At 39.1% G+C, this 18,601-nt stretch overlaps 1 protein-coding gene across 2 annotated transcripts in view; it reads right to left on the bottom strand.

Annotated features, from left to right (window-relative positions):
• Positions 1-13,503: 13,503 nt before the first annotated feature.
• SLC26A4 (solute carrier family 26 member 4) overlaps positions 13,504-18,601 on the bottom strand; it is a 41,927-nt gene continuing 36,829 nt past the window's right edge. For both annotated transcript variants that reach the window (XM_036429772.2, XM_036429771.2), the window contains 2 exons: positions 13,992-14,075; positions 13,504-13,681 (listed from right to left, as the gene is read on the bottom strand). In XM_036429772.2, the coding sequence (XP_036285665.1) occupies positions 13,658-13,681; positions 13,992-14,075 (108 nt within the window). In that variant the 3' untranslated portion in view covers positions 13,504-13,657. The remainder of the gene's footprint in view (positions 13,682-13,991; positions 14,076-18,601) is intronic.

The following is an 18,601-nucleotide window of genomic DNA, read 5'->3' as shown; positions in this document are numbered from 1 at the left end:
TCACTCTGTAGTGCCTAAGACTGCAGAAAGTAAGAACTGTATAAATAAAAGTCCCTCACTCAAATACTACACAAGCTACTATTGGTAGAAATAATTAAAAACACGTAATTCTGTGTGTTTTGAGGGAATGCAGTGCTATCTATATTCAGAGAAAATAATGAGCAGAAGGACTGAGGATAGTTAAGTAAGCTTTCTGGGGGATTCAAGATGAGCCTTGATTAGCAGGATTTAAAGAAGAGAGCAATGAAAGAGGCACCTCAAACAGGAAAGAATAACAGCAGACATGAAAATTGTTATAGGTTCTAGAGAGGACATGGGTCAGCTTAAGTTGTACTGTTGATCCTTGCTTTGAAGTACTGAAAAATAGAAGGTATAATTGTAAGGAACCTTGAAGTGTAAGATTTCAAAGTAACAGTAATGGAACATATGAACAAAATCTAGCATGATATATAAATTACATAATTTAGAGTGATATATGAAAAAGCAATGAGCAAATCTTTGGGGAGGGGGATGAATTAATACTGTTACATGTAAGAGAAAAACAATTGACTGAAAAGCCAGAGTTCCTTTCATTTTGTTTATGTAATGTATCACATTTATTGATTTGCAGATATTACATTAGCCTCGCATCCTAGAATAAATCCCACTTGGCCATGGTATATGATCTCTTTAATGTCTGATTTGCTACTATTTTGTTGAGGATTTTAGCATCCATGTTCATCAGGGATACAGGCCTGTAACTTTCTCTATAGTTTCTTTGTCTGGTTATAGAATTTGGAATTAGGCAAAACTGGGTTCAAATGTCAACTTTTTCTGTGTGATAATTTGTCAATTACTTAAGCTTAATTTTTGTATCAATAAAATAAGGATAATGATAACTTTTCTTACAACTTGTCCTGATGATAAAAGGCAATAATGTCTGTGAAAGCTCTTTATTGCTTGCCAAAACAACAGGCTTTTAATAAATGTTTATTTGCTTCATTCTTCTTAGTAATTATTGCTCATTCAGAACATCTAGGCACTGTGTTTCTTTTAAGACATCACACTCTACTTCATATTGTATCAACATACTTATTCCATGTACTGTACAAGACAGGCTCCTGGAAGATAGGGTTAATTGGCCATCCATCTATAATGTGTTAAAGCCTAAGTGACTGTTATGACCGGTCGACCAGTCTTTATGATGTGCACTGACCACCAGGGGGCATACACCCAATGCAGGAGCTGCCCCCTGGTGGTCAGTGCGCTCCACAGGGAGAGCGCCACTCAGCCAGAAGCTGGGCTCAGGACTGGCAAACACAGCTGCGGTGGCGGGTGGTTCTCCCCATTCAGCAACAGCCCTAGGGAGCAGCAGCAGCAGGCCGTCCCCGCTTGGGCTCCTCCCTGGTCACCTGCTGCTTGGCACGTTGCTATATCCCTCGGGGGACGTCTGACTTCCGGTTTAGGCCCCATCCCTGCACACCAGGCAGGGATGGGGCCTAAACCGGAAGTCAGACATCCCCCAAGGGGTCCCTGATTGCAAGAGGGCTAGGGCAGGCTGAGGGACCCACCAAACCCTCCCCACCTTGTACACATTCATGCACCAGGCCTCTAGTATTTATATAATACACACTTTTTAGCAGAAGGTGCTCACAAAATACTTACTTACTGAAGAATATCATCAGAGATAGTAGTAATATGGCCTATCAAAATAAAATTTTAACTTTTACTCACAAATAAGTGTGGCAAACAAATGAATAAAAGCTCACAATAAAAAATAGCTAATTAGCCCACCAGAATGGCTTAGTGGTTGAGTGTTGACCTATGAACCAGGAGGTCATGGTTTGATTCCTGGTCAGGGCATATGCCTGAATTCCAGGCTCTATAACCAGTGTGGGGTGTATAGGATGTAATGTATCAATGATGTTTCTATCTCTCTTTCTCCCTTCCTCTCTGTAGTCAATAAAAGTGTATGTGTGTGTGTTTAATAGCTAATTAGCCCTGGCTGGTGTGGCTCAGTTGTTTGGAGCATTGTCCCACAAACTGAAAGGTGGCAGGTTCAACTCCTGATCAGGGCACATAGTTGGGTGCAAGTGGGAAGCAGACAATCATTGTTTCTCACATCAGTGTTTCTCTCTCTCTTCCCCAATTCCTCTCACTAAAATCATTTTTTACAACTACTTATGATAGGAGGGCACTTACCACTAAGGTTATAAAGAATTCGTGACCATTTATTACACTAATATTCAGAGTTCACGAGAAAAGAATATGTAATGCCAGAAGATAATAGTCCAAGTCTTCAAACAGAAAGAACTCAAGCATCATAGCATGTCTGAGCTTTTCTTGGAGGAAAAAACCCTATAGTGTGTGTATGTTTATACGTATACACAAATACAACAGTGAAATCCAGCTAATTAGAAGATAAATTAAAATTTTAAAAGAAGAGTGAATAACCGAGGTAAATAATTTATTCAACAAGTACTTATTAGTGCCAAATACTGTTCTAGTCCTTTTAATATATCAGTGAACAGAAATAACCCATCTTGCCTCTGTGAAACTTACATTCTAGTGAAATATAACTGGCTTAGATATATAACTTTACCAATACTAAACAATTATGGTTACAGAACAAAATGTGAACGATATAAACCTGAAAATAAACATACAATGAAAAATTATGGACAGGTGACAGAAAGCATGTGAGTATTAATGTCTACCTTTAATGTCTAAAATTAAAAAGTAGTTTAAAATATTAATAATAACTCCTGAAAGGTTTTCATAATTTCTTAACCTAGAAAGAGCTCTTACAAAGTAATATTCCTCATATTAAAGGAAAATGTTTTTACCTCTTGTTCTTTTGTTGTATCAAATTCAAGTAAAATGAATTAAAATTAGACTATTTCATTTAAAATATCTATCATGGAACATTGTACTAAATCATCAATAGAATTGGCTCGGTGTTTTATGTTAATTAAGGGCTCTGGAATTTTAGCTCTGCCACTTACTTCTGAGTGACCTCAGGCAACTCAAGATTTCCATGTCTCACTTAACATATTCTGCAAAATAAGGATAGTTGTTCCCACATCCTAGTGTTGTTTTGGAGGTTAAGTTAGACAATGAATTTAAATAGATTAACATGACATCTAACATAATGCCTAATAAATAATAAGCACTTAATGAAGGTTAGTCACCTTCATCTTTAATCATGAGCAGAGAAAAAAACCCGGACTCAAAGCTGTTTAGGAGATGATGTCCACTAGGTGGCACCAGCTCCCACTTAATATGGTATGTTGTATTCCACCAACAATTTGGAAGTCATATGAAGAGGCAGAAATAGAACTGCAGTGGTAACAAGACAGTGTGCATGTATAGATATAAATATATTGTGACCCATAAACTAAGTATTTGATACCTAATAATTACTAAGAGCATATCTATTCTTTGTAGTCGGGAGGAGACTCACAGTGTACATGTAAGGGACCTCTCACAGATCCCGTGCCCCCTCCCACCAGGTAAAAACACAGTGAACATGCATCTTCTGTGAACCAGAAAGGATATCCCCACCGGACACCAAATCTGTCAGAACAATAGTCTTTGCCTTTCCAGCCCCCATAACTGTGAAAAATAAATGTTGTTTATAAGCCACTGAGCTTACAGCATTTTTGTTATAGCAGCCTGAACGGACTAAGACAAGCACCCATGGCAGGTGGGATGGAGACATGCTTTGTGTAGTGTAATCAAAGAAGGCCTCTTTGGGAAGATGACTTTGAAGCTGAGACTTTAAAGAGAGAATTGTTAGAAAAACTTGGGGGAAAGCCTGCCAGGCAGAAGGAAGAGTAAGTGCAGAGGCACTGAAGGACTTGGGATGTTGGAGTCCTGAAAGGACAGCCATGTGCCTAATGCTTTGTAATATGACAGTGGTTAGAAAGACCACCCAAGAGAGAGGAACAGAGCACAAGTACAGAGGTTTGCTCAGATAAGAGCAGAAACACACATACCACCTTTTAAAGCTCTTTTCCCTTAGTTTTAACAATGTCACTCTCTCTTAATTCTCCCCCTTCCTCTCTTCCTCTTCAGTCTCCTTTGCAGAACCCCTCCCCTTCATTTTGGTTGTCAGCAGGGTTCTGTCCACATCTGCCTTCTAATTATCCTCTCCACATTTTCTTATCCCTAACCACCAGGCTGGACCAGTCTCTTGGGCTTCACACTCTCATATCAACTGTGGATGTGCATTTTAGTCTCCCAGATGAAATCTCCAGCCCAGGCCTGTCCTCTGACCTTCTGCTTGTTTGACACTCTACTTAGGTGGAAGTATCTTGACTTTGACATGTCTGAATTTGTTTTGTTTTAACTCCACCTCCCCCAACATACAAAACACAATATGAATGGAAGCAGGGCAAGGAGAGGGGTTTGCTTATTGATGGCCCGAGTTCCACTTCTGTTCATAACTTCTGCCCCATTCTTTGATACAGACTTGAAGGTTTTTTTTAATGTTTTATTTTTTTAAATTTTTAGAGAGGGAGGGAGAGATAGAAAGAGGGGAACATCAAAGTGAGAGAAAAACACAGATGGGTTGACTCCCGCACGTGCAACCTTTTGGTGTATGGAACAGCACACCAACCAACTGAGCCACAACAGCCAGTACTGAAGTTTTTAATTTTAAAAAAAATTTAAATTCTTGCCCAAACCGGTTTGGCTCAGTGGATACAGCGTTGGCCTGCAGACTGAAGGGTCCCAGGTTCCCTTCTGGTCAAGGGCATGTACCTTGGTTGTCGGCACATCCCCGGTGTGGGGGGGAAGGGGGGATGGAGTGTGTGTTCAGGAGGCAGCTGATCGATGTTTCTACCCTGTTTCCCCGAAAATAAAACAGGGTCTTATATTAATTTTTTCTCCCAAAGTTGCGCTAGGTCTTATTTTCAGGGGATGTCTTATCTTTCCATGTGCTAGGTCTTATTTTCGGAGGATATCTTATTTTCGGGGAAACACGGTAGTTCTCTATCCCTCTCTCTTCTCCTCTCTGAAAAATCAATAAAATATATATATATATTTTTTTAAAAATTAAATAAAAGTTTAAATTCTTTATTGTTGAAAGTATTATATATGTCTCCCTTTTCCTCCATTGACCTCTCCCCAGCCACTCCTCCCCCCCCCACACACACACACCTGTCAGAATGGCTATCATCAACAAATCAACAAACAAGTACTGGTGAGGATGTGGAGAAAAAGGAACCCTCATGCACTGCTGGTGGGAATGTAGACTGGTGCAGCCACTGTGGAAAACAGTATGGCGTTTACTCAAAAAATTAAAAATGGAGCTGCCATTTGACCCAGTGATACCACTTCTAGGAATATATCCCAAGAAATCAGAAACGCCAATCAGAAAGGATATACGCAACCCTATGTTCATAGCAGCACAATTTCCAATAGCTAAGATTTGGAAACAGCCTAAGTGCCCATCAGCAGATGAGTGGATTAAAATACCGCAGTGCATCTACAGAATGGAATACTACATGGCTATATAAAAAAAAAGAACTCTTACATTGAAAAGAGCATGGATGGATCTGGAGAGCATTATGCTAAGCGAAATAAGCCAGTCAGAGAAGGATAAGTATCAAGTGATCTCATTTGTGGAATATAATGAACAACCTAAACTGATGAACAAAAGCAGATCCAGAGACATAGAAACATTGAACAACCCCGTCAAACCTCACAGGGAAGGCACCTGAGGGTGAGGGGGGCAAGGAGGGGGTAAGAGCAACCAAAGGACTTATATGCATGCATATCAGTGGACATAGACAATAGGGGGGTGAGGGCATAACGTTTTTTATTCTTATGTAAAATGGCATTGTAAACATTGGAGCTCACTAATACTTTTAGCACACCTTTCGGACTTAGGCATTTGAGCTCACCAATACTTTTCGCACTCCTTTCTGACTTAGGCATTTGAGAGGACTTTGTCCACATCCTTGAAGTTAGGCATGGCTCTGGCACTCACTTTAGCTTCTGAAATGTGAGTGAAAGTTACACATATTGCTTCTGGATGGAAATATCTAAGAGAAGGCACACAATTCTCCTTGTTACCTTTTTATTTTTTTATTTAACTTTGTTCCAGGTTATCATTTGTTGAGGTGTAGATGTCTAAGATAAAAGAGCCTGGAATGCTGAGCCATCAATGTGGAAGAAAACTGCCCAGAGTCATTTAGACCCACAGCAAACTCTGAGCAAGGAGGAAAATAGAAGAAAAGGAACTTTGTTTTATAAGTCACCGAGGCTTTGCTCTTTTAGTTTTCAGGTGTGGGTATTTTGGGTTAGTGTAGTGTAATCAAATGCTATGCAATTAGATACTTAAGACAAATCTCTCCCAGCTCTTTCTTCCAAGTAGCTGGTCACCTCTAAGCACTAACTAAATAGAAATTCTGAGGTGCCAGGACCCCCAAACAGCTCCTCCTCTTCAAATCTCCCCCATTTCAGTTCCCATCACCGTTCACTTAGTTGCTCAACCATGAATCCAAGAACAGGAACCATCTTTTTTGTTGTTTTGTTCATCTCACCTGAGGATATTTTCTCATTGATTTTCTGAGAGAGTGAAAGGGAGGGGCAGGGACACATCAATTGGTTGCCTTCCACATGTGGCCCTGCGAGCAATCAAGACTGCGACTGAGGCGCGTGCCCTTGACCAGAATTGAACCCAGGAGCCTTCAGTCCATAGAACAATGCTCTATCCACTGAGCCAAACCGGCTAGGGGAGGGATCATCTTAATTCCTCCCTCTTGCTCACTCCCACAATCTGATCACCAAGTTTTCCTGAGTATGTCTCAGATTTGTCCTGGACATAAGCAATAGCCTTCTTCTTGCTCCTGCTTCCAGTCTTGGGATATACATAATGCCTTCCAAATCAGCTTCATAAGAGTCTCAGTAAAACTTCTCCCTCCCGCCCATCCCAGCAACCGAGTTCCTCTTCCTATAGGCAGCTCAAATGACCAGACTTACACTATTCCTCGAGAGCTACTCTGTAGATAGACACAAACAATGTAGGTCTCTTTCAGAGTAATCTTCCCAAAACACAAAACTGGCCGTATTTTCCCCAGCCTAAAGCCTTTCAACACCTTCCCATTACAAACGCTTAAGTTTTAGGACCCTGTGTTGGCCACCTCCCAGGCCTGCTGATTTTTCCATTGCAGACAAGCCCCTTTTCAGCTGAGATCTTTGCTATTTTCGGGCTTTTGCTATGCTGTTCCTTCTGCTTGGACAATTCTCCCCCAGGTCTGAGCTGGCTAATTCTTTCCTTAAACACTACCTCCTCAGAGGGTGCAGAGCCTTCCACCCTGTGATGATCTGTAACTGAAGGCCTTCCATTTGTTACTTTGAAGCCCCTACCACAAGGAGTTGTCATTTATTTGGGGGTATTTTTTTAATATATATTTTATTGATTTTTTTTTTTTTTTTTTTACAGAGAGGAAGAAAGAGAGATAGAGAGTTAGAAACATCAATGAGAGAGAATCATCGATCAGCTGCCTCTTGCACACCCCCTACTGGGGATGTGCCCACAACCTAGGTACCGTTACATGCCTTTGACCGGAATAGAACCTGGAACTCTTCAGTTTGCAGGCCGAAGCTCTATCCACTGAGCCAAACCGGTTTCGGCATGGGGGATGTTTTATTACCATCTCCCATACGTTTCATGAGAACAGAGATTGTCTGTTTTGTTTACCACTCATGGTAAAGCCAGCTCTTAGTTCTGTGCCTATCACAAAATAGGTGCAGTTATCAATGAATGAACAAGGAACTGATGAGAAAACTTAGGTCCTAAAAAGGGGGTTTTGTGCAAATGATACTAAAAAGAAACTAGCCTGGCTGGCATGGCTCAGTGATTGAGCGCTGACCTGCGACCCAGGAGTCATGGTTCTATTCCCAGTCAGAGCACAGGCCTGAGTTGCAGGCTCCATCCCCAATGGCGGATGTGCAAGAGGCAGCCGATCAATGATTCTCTCTCATCATTTTTATTTCTCCCTCTCCCTTCTTGTCTGAAATCAATTTAAAAAAATGTCTTGAGAAACTAGCCTCAGCTATTTAAGTAGGCGATTTGGCCTTCAGGTGGTTTCTCCTCAGACTTTTATCCTGAGCTCCCTCACACTGTGTGGCTGACTGTGTCTCTGTTTAGGCCAACCACTGACTGCAGAGCGGAGGGACTGCAGTAAATAAGAGCAGAGCGTCACTCCCAAGGGTTCAAGACCTTGAATTCTTTGGGAGAAAGTGACAGCAAGCACTGAGCTTTCCTTTGCCAGGCCTTGTATTTTGTCACAGTCATTTAATAACTGGTTTAAACAGAAATATTAAGCAATCACTTCTTCCTTTGTTTTTGGAACCAAAAATTCTTTTTGTTTATAAGCAAGTAAAAACCAGAGAAGGCATGTTTATAAGGAAATGTTAACTCTACAATCTCAAATCGGTATCTGTTTCTGCCCTAAGTGCTTTAATATAGCACATATTTTTCTAATTATGAAAGTAATGCCTCATATCATTATAGATAATGGAATATTAAAATTGTATTTAAAAGGATAAAACTAGGGAAATAAAATCACATCCATGGAATAGGCTTGTTTTTTTGTCCACGTCCATCTGCTACTCTCTCTCCTTGGAAACTAAGCAACAAAAGCTTCATTCATTTCTACTTTAATTACACCTTCTGAATTTATTTCTAGGTATCCAGGTCAGTTGACTGGATTAGCTAAGTAATGTAACCCAGCCATTTTTGCCCTTATCTCTTACAGAGTTGAGGATAAAATTCAAGATCCTTAATGTGGTATACAAGGCCCCTCATAATCTGGCTCCAGTCCACCTCCCAGCCTCATTTCTCACCACTTCCTTCCCTTACCCACTTAATTAGGAGCTTACTAGAGAAAGGTCATGAGCTCCCCAGTGTGTTCGAATAGCCCAGACCTCTCCCATTCACCTCAGTAGTCTCTGCAGGGGATGGAAGGATGACCAGACCTCCTTTGTGTGTGGTATAGATGTGGGGGAATGGGTTATAGGATCCTGATGTGCTAGATCTACCACAAATTGATGAGCTGGGAAGTGAATTCGTCTGGAAGGGATAAGGTTGGCTACTTTGATCAAGCAGAGATCAGAGTCCGTCCTCATGTGTGGCAGTGCCACCTAGATCACAGGCATCTTCAAGAGAGCAGCAATGACCCAAATGTGTCCCCCTCCAAAATTGCTGTGTCAGAGTCATAATCCCAAAGCGATGGTGTTTGGAGGTGGGGTGATCAGGAGAGTGGAGCCCTCATGATGGGATTAGTGCTCTTACAAGAAGAGGCCGGAGAGCCAGCTGTGTGAGAGCACAGCCTTCTCAAACCCGGAGGAGGGCACTCACCAAGAGCTGACTTCTGGGCTCCAGAACTGAGAGGAGTAAATGTGTTGTTTCAGTCCCAATCTTTGGTAATGTGCTACAGCAGCGTGAACTAAGACAAGAGCCATGTCTGGTCTCCCTTCTGAAGAGTCTCCATCAACTTGCAGGGCTGTTTGTCAAGGACTTGTGTCATTCTCTTTCTCTAAAGCACATGTGTCAAACACAAGGCCCGCGGGCCAAATCCGTCCCGCCAGGCCTTGCAATGTGGCCCGCACCGCGCTGTCATCACTGCACTCCGCTGCGTTTCCATCACAATGACAGTTTATGACTGTTCAGTAAACCATTCGGCCCGCGATTTAGGCTGGATTTTAGATTTTGGCCCCTTCTCTGATTGAGTTCGACACCCCTAGGTGACCTTCAGATGCTCCTCCTGAATGGCCTAGAGCCCCCTCCAAGGCTGGGCTGGTAATGAATACAAATGCAAATCGCAAACAAAGTCTAAAATAGAGTGGTAGGTGGTCACTTTGTCCTGCCACAGGAAGTATAATCTGAGCGGTGCTCCCCCAGCTCCAGCCATAAGGCTGGGATGCTGGCGTGTGAACAGGTGCATCTGCCCTCGCAGTGCTTTTGACAAAGGGCCCTCAGAAGGAGTCTTGTCCTGATGGTATAGTTAAGCATCTTGATTGTGGTGGTGTTTACATGAAACTATAGTTGGCATAAAATTGCGCACGCGCGCACGACAGACACACACACACACACACGCACACACACGCACACACACACACACACACACACACACACACACGAGTATGTGTAACTGGTCAAATATGAATAAGATCTATGGTGTGTACCAATGACAATTTCCTGGGTTTTATGTTGCACTGCAGTTAACATTGGGGAGGCTGGGTGAAGGGTGCATGAGAATCTTGCTGTACAGTTCTTTGCAAACTCCTGTGAATCTGTATTTCAAAATATAAAGTTTTTTAAGGGGGTATGGACTCAGAATACTGGAGTACTTGATCTAAGATATAAAATAGTGAGTTAGAGATGGCCCTGAAGCTATAAGATCCTGTTCCTCTGTGTCTGGGTCCAAAGATGTTCCTGAAGAAAAGGATGAAGTGGGCGACTTAGTAGATTCATAATGAATCGAGTCGGGAGTGCTAGAGTAGGCCTGAGCAGCCCAGGAAACTCTGACTGTCTTATACGCTCAGGTGACTGCCATCCACTAACTATGTTGGCCTTACTTAGCATCATTGCAGCTTATTTCGGTCTCCCAACAGTATTTATTAAGCACCTACTGTGTGCCTGGCACTCTTCACTCTTCTATGCTTGGTATGTGTCCAAGAATAAAACAACGAATCCTGCCCCAGTGAAGCCTATGTTCTAGCATAGGGGAGGAGGCTGGGAAAGAAAGGAAATGGTAATGTGAATTCTAGAGCATTCTAGCAGGTGATAACTATTATGTGGGAGGAAAATAGAGCCAGACAAAGGGAGCAAGAATCAGAAGGTAGTATGGGAGAATGTTGTTAAATTATCTGAGTTCTTAAATGATTGTATTGAAATCAATCCTCTATTTGAATTTCTTTACCTACTATCAAATTCTGTAATTTCTATTTCTTCCTGATTTCTCCTCTCCGTCTTTTATTTTAACCTTCCTTTATTCTGTTTCTTCAATTAATTCCTTTTTTATTTCTCTCTCTTCCTTAATGCCGTCAGTGGTTTGTTGTTTTTTTGTTGTTTTTTAACCTGAGTGATAAGAGTAATTGCAAATTTAAAATTTATCACTTTTAATTATATTTAATAGTTTTGCTCAGAAGAGACACAGTAGAGTATTTAAAAGATAACTTTACATTTAATTTAAAAAAATATGTGCAGTAATTTCCAAATGTACAATTTGATATCTTTATTTATTGAAATTCATATATAACACTGGACTCATATAGGTTAAAAACATAACAAAAAACAATTTTAGTTTCAAGTAAAATTTCCATTGGCAATACAGAATTAAAGTATGTGTATTGTTTAAAAATGCATGGAAGAGACAGTATTCCTATTGCTTGGGAAACTAGTCAAATACCCTGGTCTTATATAGTCACAAATGGAACCAGGATTTCACAAAACTCTAGCCTTATTGTAAAGGATTACTTTGGTGATTTCCTTCCACTAATAAAAAATAAGCAGTGCATATTTCCTCTATTGAACAGAGGTATTCATCCATTTTCTGCAAGACTTTTATATTCACTCTTCAGAGATATGATTTATTGCTATTATAAGCAGGTGTTACTGTGAAAATGAGATAACATTATAATCCTGGTTATAATGTTGCCAGCATGGGGAGAAATCTGTTCTTAGTCAATTAAAGACAGAATAACCCATGAGCATGAAAGAAGATTGTAACATCACCATCCATTACAACTCACTCAAATTCCAATGTGCAGAATGGGGGTAGGGATGGCAATGATGGTTCTTTTAACCAATTTGGTATGATCATTGATAATATTCCTTCAGAAGTAGAGATCTTATTTCTCATTATATATAAGGGGGAAAAAAAAAACAGAGGTAAGACATGCTGCCTTTGGATTTGGGAATTTCCTACATCCGTGGCAGTGGTAGAATGTAATTCTCAACCAGGCAAGACATTGTGTCCTTTGGGGACCTGAGTGTTCATTTTTTCCTAGAAATGAAGAACAACTTCATTTACTTGAGCGTGAAATATAGGGTGTCCCCCCAAAATGTATACGCACACTTTGAATAATTATAAAGGCAGTGTTTATTAAAATACATTTCATTTTCAAAATTGAACTATCAGCTGTTAAAGTGTGTATACATTTTGGGAGGACACTTTGTATATAAGAATAGTCCCCGGGACACAGCCTATGTATTATATATAATACCTAGAAAGTCATTGGAGTCAGAAAAGATTAAGTAAAACTAAAAGTATATTTTCTGGCTCAAAATATGGATTTTTAAAAACTTAAACATCTTCGATGTAAATATTCCAAACCATTTTTTCTTTTGCTATTGAGTTCATGTAGACTGTTTTGTCTTAAAAACAAACAAAAAAACTTGTTTTAAACATAGGTTTATATCCAAATTATTTACTTTTAGATTTTTTTTGAAAGGTGGTCAAAATTCAGTTAAAGATCAGTTCTTTACATACTGCTAAATTTTAGAGAAAAACATAAACTTATTTTAATCACCACAGTCTTACAAACATATCAAAATTGTTTTTTGTTCAAAACAACACAAGATTTTAAATAGCAGTATATAACTACACAGTGATTATTTTTATAAACTAAGTTAAAATTACATTTTTAAGGCACAGATAGTCTTTCAGATATTTTATTTGTTCCTAATTGTGATCCATGATTATCATATCAAAAGGTGATTTTGATAAACCACAATAATCTTTTTATTGCTTCACCTCTCTAAATCAGTGCTTTCAAAATATATCAGCCTAGTTCTGCAGCTTTGAAGTGGACCTTGATTCTGAATTCTGGTTACACAAATGGTCACTATAACATGCATGATTAAGTACTAATGAAATTTGCATTTTAAAAACTTCTTTGCTATGTTTATCAAAAGTGATTTTTTAAGGCCTTTATTGATAAATGCATTAACAATTCTACGTCAGCATTTACTCAGTGGGCCCTCACCCTATGATTCAGTGCAGCTCAGGGGGACCCAGGCCAGTCAGAAATGGAATGTTTTAATGATAATCATCCCCGACTCAACTGCCCCCGAGGCTTTCCGGTCCCCTTATCCCAACTGAACAGAGGTACCCAATACCCACATGAACAGTGTTAGCCAACACGTCAGAGGTACAGCAGCATGACATAAGCAGATCCTAGCTAGACATTGTTAAATTGCTGGGGTAATTCTCCTCACCATTTTACACATTTTAGAGGTAAGCTATTTATTTTATAAATAAAGCCTAGAAACAATTTTAAATCTCTTTCTTTCAAGGGTTAAGATGCTTTTTAAAATAAAAATAAAAAATAAAAGATTTTTAAAAATCTAATGGGCCCAACTGGTGTGGCTCAGTGGTTGAGCATCGACCTATGAACCGGAGGTCCCAGTTCAATTCCCGGTTGGGGCACATGCCCGGTTTGCGAGCTCGATCCCCAGTGTGGGGCAGCTAATTGATGATTCTCTCTTGTCATTTATGTTTCTATCTCTCTTTTTCTCTGAAATCAATAAAAAATATGTATAGTTTTAAAATCTAATGGAAAAAGAATGAGTGTTTCAAGTCCAAAGAAGTAGTCAATGCAGAAAATGCTTGCAAAGAAGAATTACATTGGTGGTTAAATTTTGCCTTGCAGCCCACTTTCAGGAAGCAAGGCTACGCATAGCCTGTGGAAACAAAGGGGAAACAAAGTGTTAATACAACTGAATTCTTAAGTCTTTTTACAAACATGTAAATGTTAGTGTTGGTTGCTTACATTTGCTCATCTTAGTTATATATTGTCATAATAAAAATAGGGTAAAAACTTAATTTTGTAACTCATCATCATTTAATTAGATTTACTTAAAAGAAATAATTACTAATTATTGAGCACTTAATATGCATCCTTTAATTTCCACAACTCTTTGAGGTATTATTATTATTTCTATTTTGTCCTGGACTACATAGCCAGTAAGCAGAATCAAGATTTGCTCATACCTCATCCTCGACATTAAGTTCTTCTTCAATCAGCTCTGCTTCCATTAATTCAAGAGGATCTTTATGGTCCTGGATGAGGGAGATCTTAACAAAGAGAACACAAAGAACATTTATTGAAAATATAATAGCATCAACTCACCTGATTCTCCACTAAAAATGACCTGAAGCGCTGCTGATGCTTCTTATGTATAATTATCTACACACTAGTACTTCAAAGTCTTTTTCAGCTTTCTTGTCCTTTTTATTTCTCACTTCAAATTTTCCCTGTACCATGTTTTCACATTCAAGTGTAAACTGGCATAGTTCTCCATTGTTAACCTCCTTTTCCACTCTCTTTCCAGCCTCTGAAGTGCATGCCTCTTAGGAGTTGCCCAGCCTGCCTGAATGATTCAGCAGTCAATTGTGTCTTTATTTCAAGGGCTAAACTAAGAGCACTTAGTACAGCATTGAGCAAACACTGAATGGGCTCGTGGCTGATGACAATAAACAGTCCCACGTTAAATTGGATGGGTGTACTTATATCTGACAAATTAGATCTCAGAGTGAAGGACATAATAAGAGATAATGAAGGCCACTTCATAATACTAAAGGGAACAATCCAACAAGAAGAAATAACCCTGGTAAATATATATGCACCCAATACAGGAGCAACCAAATACATTGAAAAACTGCTGGAGGACATTAAGAGAGAGATTAATAGCAATACAATCATAGTAGGAGATTTTAATACCCCACTGTCACCCTTCGACAAATCATCTAAACAAAAAATCAGCAAAGAAATATCAATCCTAAATGACTCACTAGACCAGATGGAATTAATTGACATCTTCAGAACACTGCACCCCAAAGCCACAGAATATACATTCTTCTCAAGTGCACATGGGACATTCTCAAAGATAGACCACATTTTGGGACACAGGCAAAGTCTCTTCAAATTCAAGAAGATAGAAATCATATCAAGTATCTTCTCAGACCATAATGGCATAAAACTGGAAATTAACTTCAATAAAAATAATCCAAAGAAATCAAACACATGGAGACTAAACAGCATGCTATTAAACAAGGATTGGGTTACCAGAGAAATCAAGGAAGAAATTAAAAACATCCTGGAAACAAATGACAATGAAAACACAACAATCCAAAATCTATGGGACACAGCAAAAGCAGTTTTGAGAGGGAAGTTCATATCCTTACAAGCCTATTGCAAAAAACTAGAAAAAAGGGTAACAGATGATCTAACTCTACAACTCAAAGAGTTAGAAAAGGAGCAACAAGAAAAGCCCAGTGTAAGCAGAAGGAAGGAAATATCAAAAATCAGAGCACAGATAAACGACATAGAGACCAAAAAAACAATACATAAGATCAACAAAACCAAGAGCTGGTTCTTTGAAAGAATAAACAAGATAGATGGACCTCTAGCCAGGCTAACCAAGAAACAAAGAGAGAGGACCCAAATAAACAAAATCAGAAATGAAAGAGGTGAAATAACAACAGACCCCACCGAAATACAACAGATTGTTACAAAATACTACGAACAACTCTATGCCAACAAACTGAACAACCTGGAGGAAATGGACATATTCCTAGAAAAATACAAACTTCCAAAACTCAATCAGGAAGAATCTAAAAATCTCAATAGACCAGTGTCTTGGGAAGAAATTGAAACAGTCATCAAAAAGCTTCCAGCAAACAAAAGCCCAGGGCCAGATGGCTTCACAGGAGAGTTTTACCAAACATTCAAGGAAGAACTGAAACCTATCCTCCTCAGACTATTCAAAAAAATCCAAGAGGAAGGAACACTTCCAAACTCCTTCTATGAAGCCAGCATCACCCTAATATCAAAACCAGATAAAGACAACTCAATGAAAGAGAATTACAGGCCAATATCCCTCATGAACATAGATGCCAAAATCCTCAACAAAATTCTAGCAAATCGTCTCCAGAAGAACATCACAAAGATCATACACCATGACCAAGTAGGATTTATTCCAGGAATGCAAGGATGGTACAATATCCGCAAATCAATAAATGTGATACATCACATAAACAAATTGAAAGATAAAAATCATATAGTCATATCAATTGATGCAGAAAAAGCATTTGATAAAATCCAACACCCTTTCCTGATAAAAACTCTTAACAAGGTGGGAGTACAAGGATCATACCTCAAAATAATAAAAGCCATATATGATAAACCCACGGCCAACATTATACTCAATGGACAAAAACTAAAACCATTCCCTCTAAGAACAGGAACAAGACAGGGATGCCCACTCTCTCCACTCCTGTTTGATATAGTACTGGAAGTACTAGCCATTGCAATTAGACAAGAGGAGGAAATAAAAGGCATCCAAATTGGAAAAGAAGAAGTAAAGTTATCCTTATTTGCAGATGACATGATATTGTACATAAAAAACCCAAAAGACTCCATTAAAAAACTAATTGACTTAATAAATGAATTTGGCAATGTAGCAGGATACAAAATTAATGCCAAGAAATCCATGGCATTTCTATACACCAACAGTGAAACTACAGAAACAGAGACTAAAAAAGCAATTCCATTTACCATCGCACCAAAAAAATTAAGATACCTAGGAATAAATTTAACTAAGGAAGTAAAGGACCTATATGCAGAAAACTACACGACACTGAAAAAAGAGATAGAGGAAGATGTAAGGAGATGGAAGAACGTACCATGTTCATGGATTGGTAGAATCAACATCATCAAAATGTCCATACTTCCTAAAGCAATCTATAGGTTCAATGCCCTCCCCACTAAAATACCAACGGCATATTTCACTGACCTAGAAAGAACTCTCCAAAAGTTCATTTGGAACAATAAAAGACCCCGAATAGCCACAGAAATCCTGAGAAAGAAGGGTAAAGTAAGAGGGATCTCAATACCAGACTTCAAACTGTATTACAAAGCCACTGTTCTCAAAACAGCCTGGTACTGGCACAAGAACAGACATATAGATCAATGGAATAGAATTGAGAACCCAGATATCAACCCAAATCACTATGCTCAATTAATATTTGACAAAGGAGGCATGAATATACAATGGAGTCAAGACAGTTTCTTCAATAAATGGTGTTGGGAAAATTGGGCAGACACATGCAAAAGAATGAAACTAGATCACCAACTTACACCGTACACAAAAATAAACTCAAAATGGATGCAGGACTTAAAAATCAGACGGGAAACCATAAAAATACTAGAAGCATCCACAGGCAGCAAAATCTCAGACGTATGCCAAAAGAATTTCTTCACTGATACTGCCCCTAGGGCAATGGAAGCTAAAGAGAAAATAAACAAATGGGACTACATCAAAATAAAAAGCTTTTTTACAGCAAAAGAAACCATCAACAAAACAACAAGAAAGCCCACGGTGTGGGAGAACATATTTGCTAATAACACCACTGATAAAGGTTTAATTTCCAACATCTACAGACAGCTGATACAACTAAATAAAAGGAAGGTGAATGATCCAATTAAAAAATGGGCAATGTACCTAAATAGAATATTTTCAAAAGAAGACAGAAGGAAGGCCAAAAGGCACATGAAAACATGCTCAAAGTCACTATCCGAGAGATGCAAATCAAAACAACAATGCGGTACCATCTCACACCTGTCAGAATGGCCAACATCAACAAATCAACAAACGACAAGTGTTGGTGAGGTTGCGGAGAAAAAGGAACCCTCGTGCACTGCTGGTGGGAATGCAGACTGGTGCAACCACTGTGGAGAACAGTGTGGAATTTCCTCAAAAAACTGAAAATGGAACTCCCATTTGATCCAGTAATCCCACTCCTAGGAATATATCCCAAGAAACTAGAAACACCAATCAGAAAGGATATATGCACCCCTATGTTCATAGCAGCACAATCTACAATAGCCAGAATTTGGAAACAGCCTAGATGCCCGTCAGCAGATGATTGGATCCAAAAACTATGGTACATCTACACAATGGAATACTATGCTGCCATAAAAAAGAAGGAATTCTCATCATTTGCAGCAACCTGGATGGAATTGGAGAACATCATGCTGAGTGAAATAAGCCAATCAATGAAAGAGAAACACCACATGACCTCACTCATTTGTGGATAATAAAGATCATTATAAACTGATGAACCAAAAGATAGATACAGAGACAGTAAAGCAACAAGCAGACTGTCAAATTTCAGTGGGGAGGGGAGGAGGACCTGGGGGAGATAATAGATCAACTGAAGGACTTGTATACATGCATATAAGTACAACCAATGGACATAAAGCTCTGGGGAGGGAGGGGATGGGTGGGAGGGAGGGAGGGGGGAAAATAAAATAAAATTAAAATTAAAAAAAAATAAAATAAAATAAAGTAAAAATAAATAAATAAATAAATAAATAAATAAATAAATAAATAAATAAATTGGATGGGTGTTCATTTCATTGGAGATGGAAGCCGACATCTATGGACCAAGTTGGTTGTTGAGGAAAGTTCTGCTTCTTGGCAGTAATCAATAACAGAGGACACCAGTGGCAGTTTGGACTTTGTCTTATGCATAAAGGATATTCCCAAAGCTATTCCAGATGTTTATCAAGAGCGACATTTCATTTTTAGCTACTTTTT

The sequence above is a fragment of the Pipistrellus kuhlii genome, unplaced genomic scaffold (assembly GCF_014108245.1).
Source record: "Pipistrellus kuhlii isolate mPipKuh1 unplaced genomic scaffold, mPipKuh1.p scaffold_m20_p_10, whole genome shotgun sequence".
NCBI lineage: Eukaryota > Metazoa > Chordata > Mammalia > Chiroptera > Vespertilionidae > Pipistrellus > Pipistrellus kuhlii.
The sequence above is the reverse complement of the archived record's forward strand: the minus strand, read 5'-3'. Positions and strand labels throughout refer to the sequence as shown.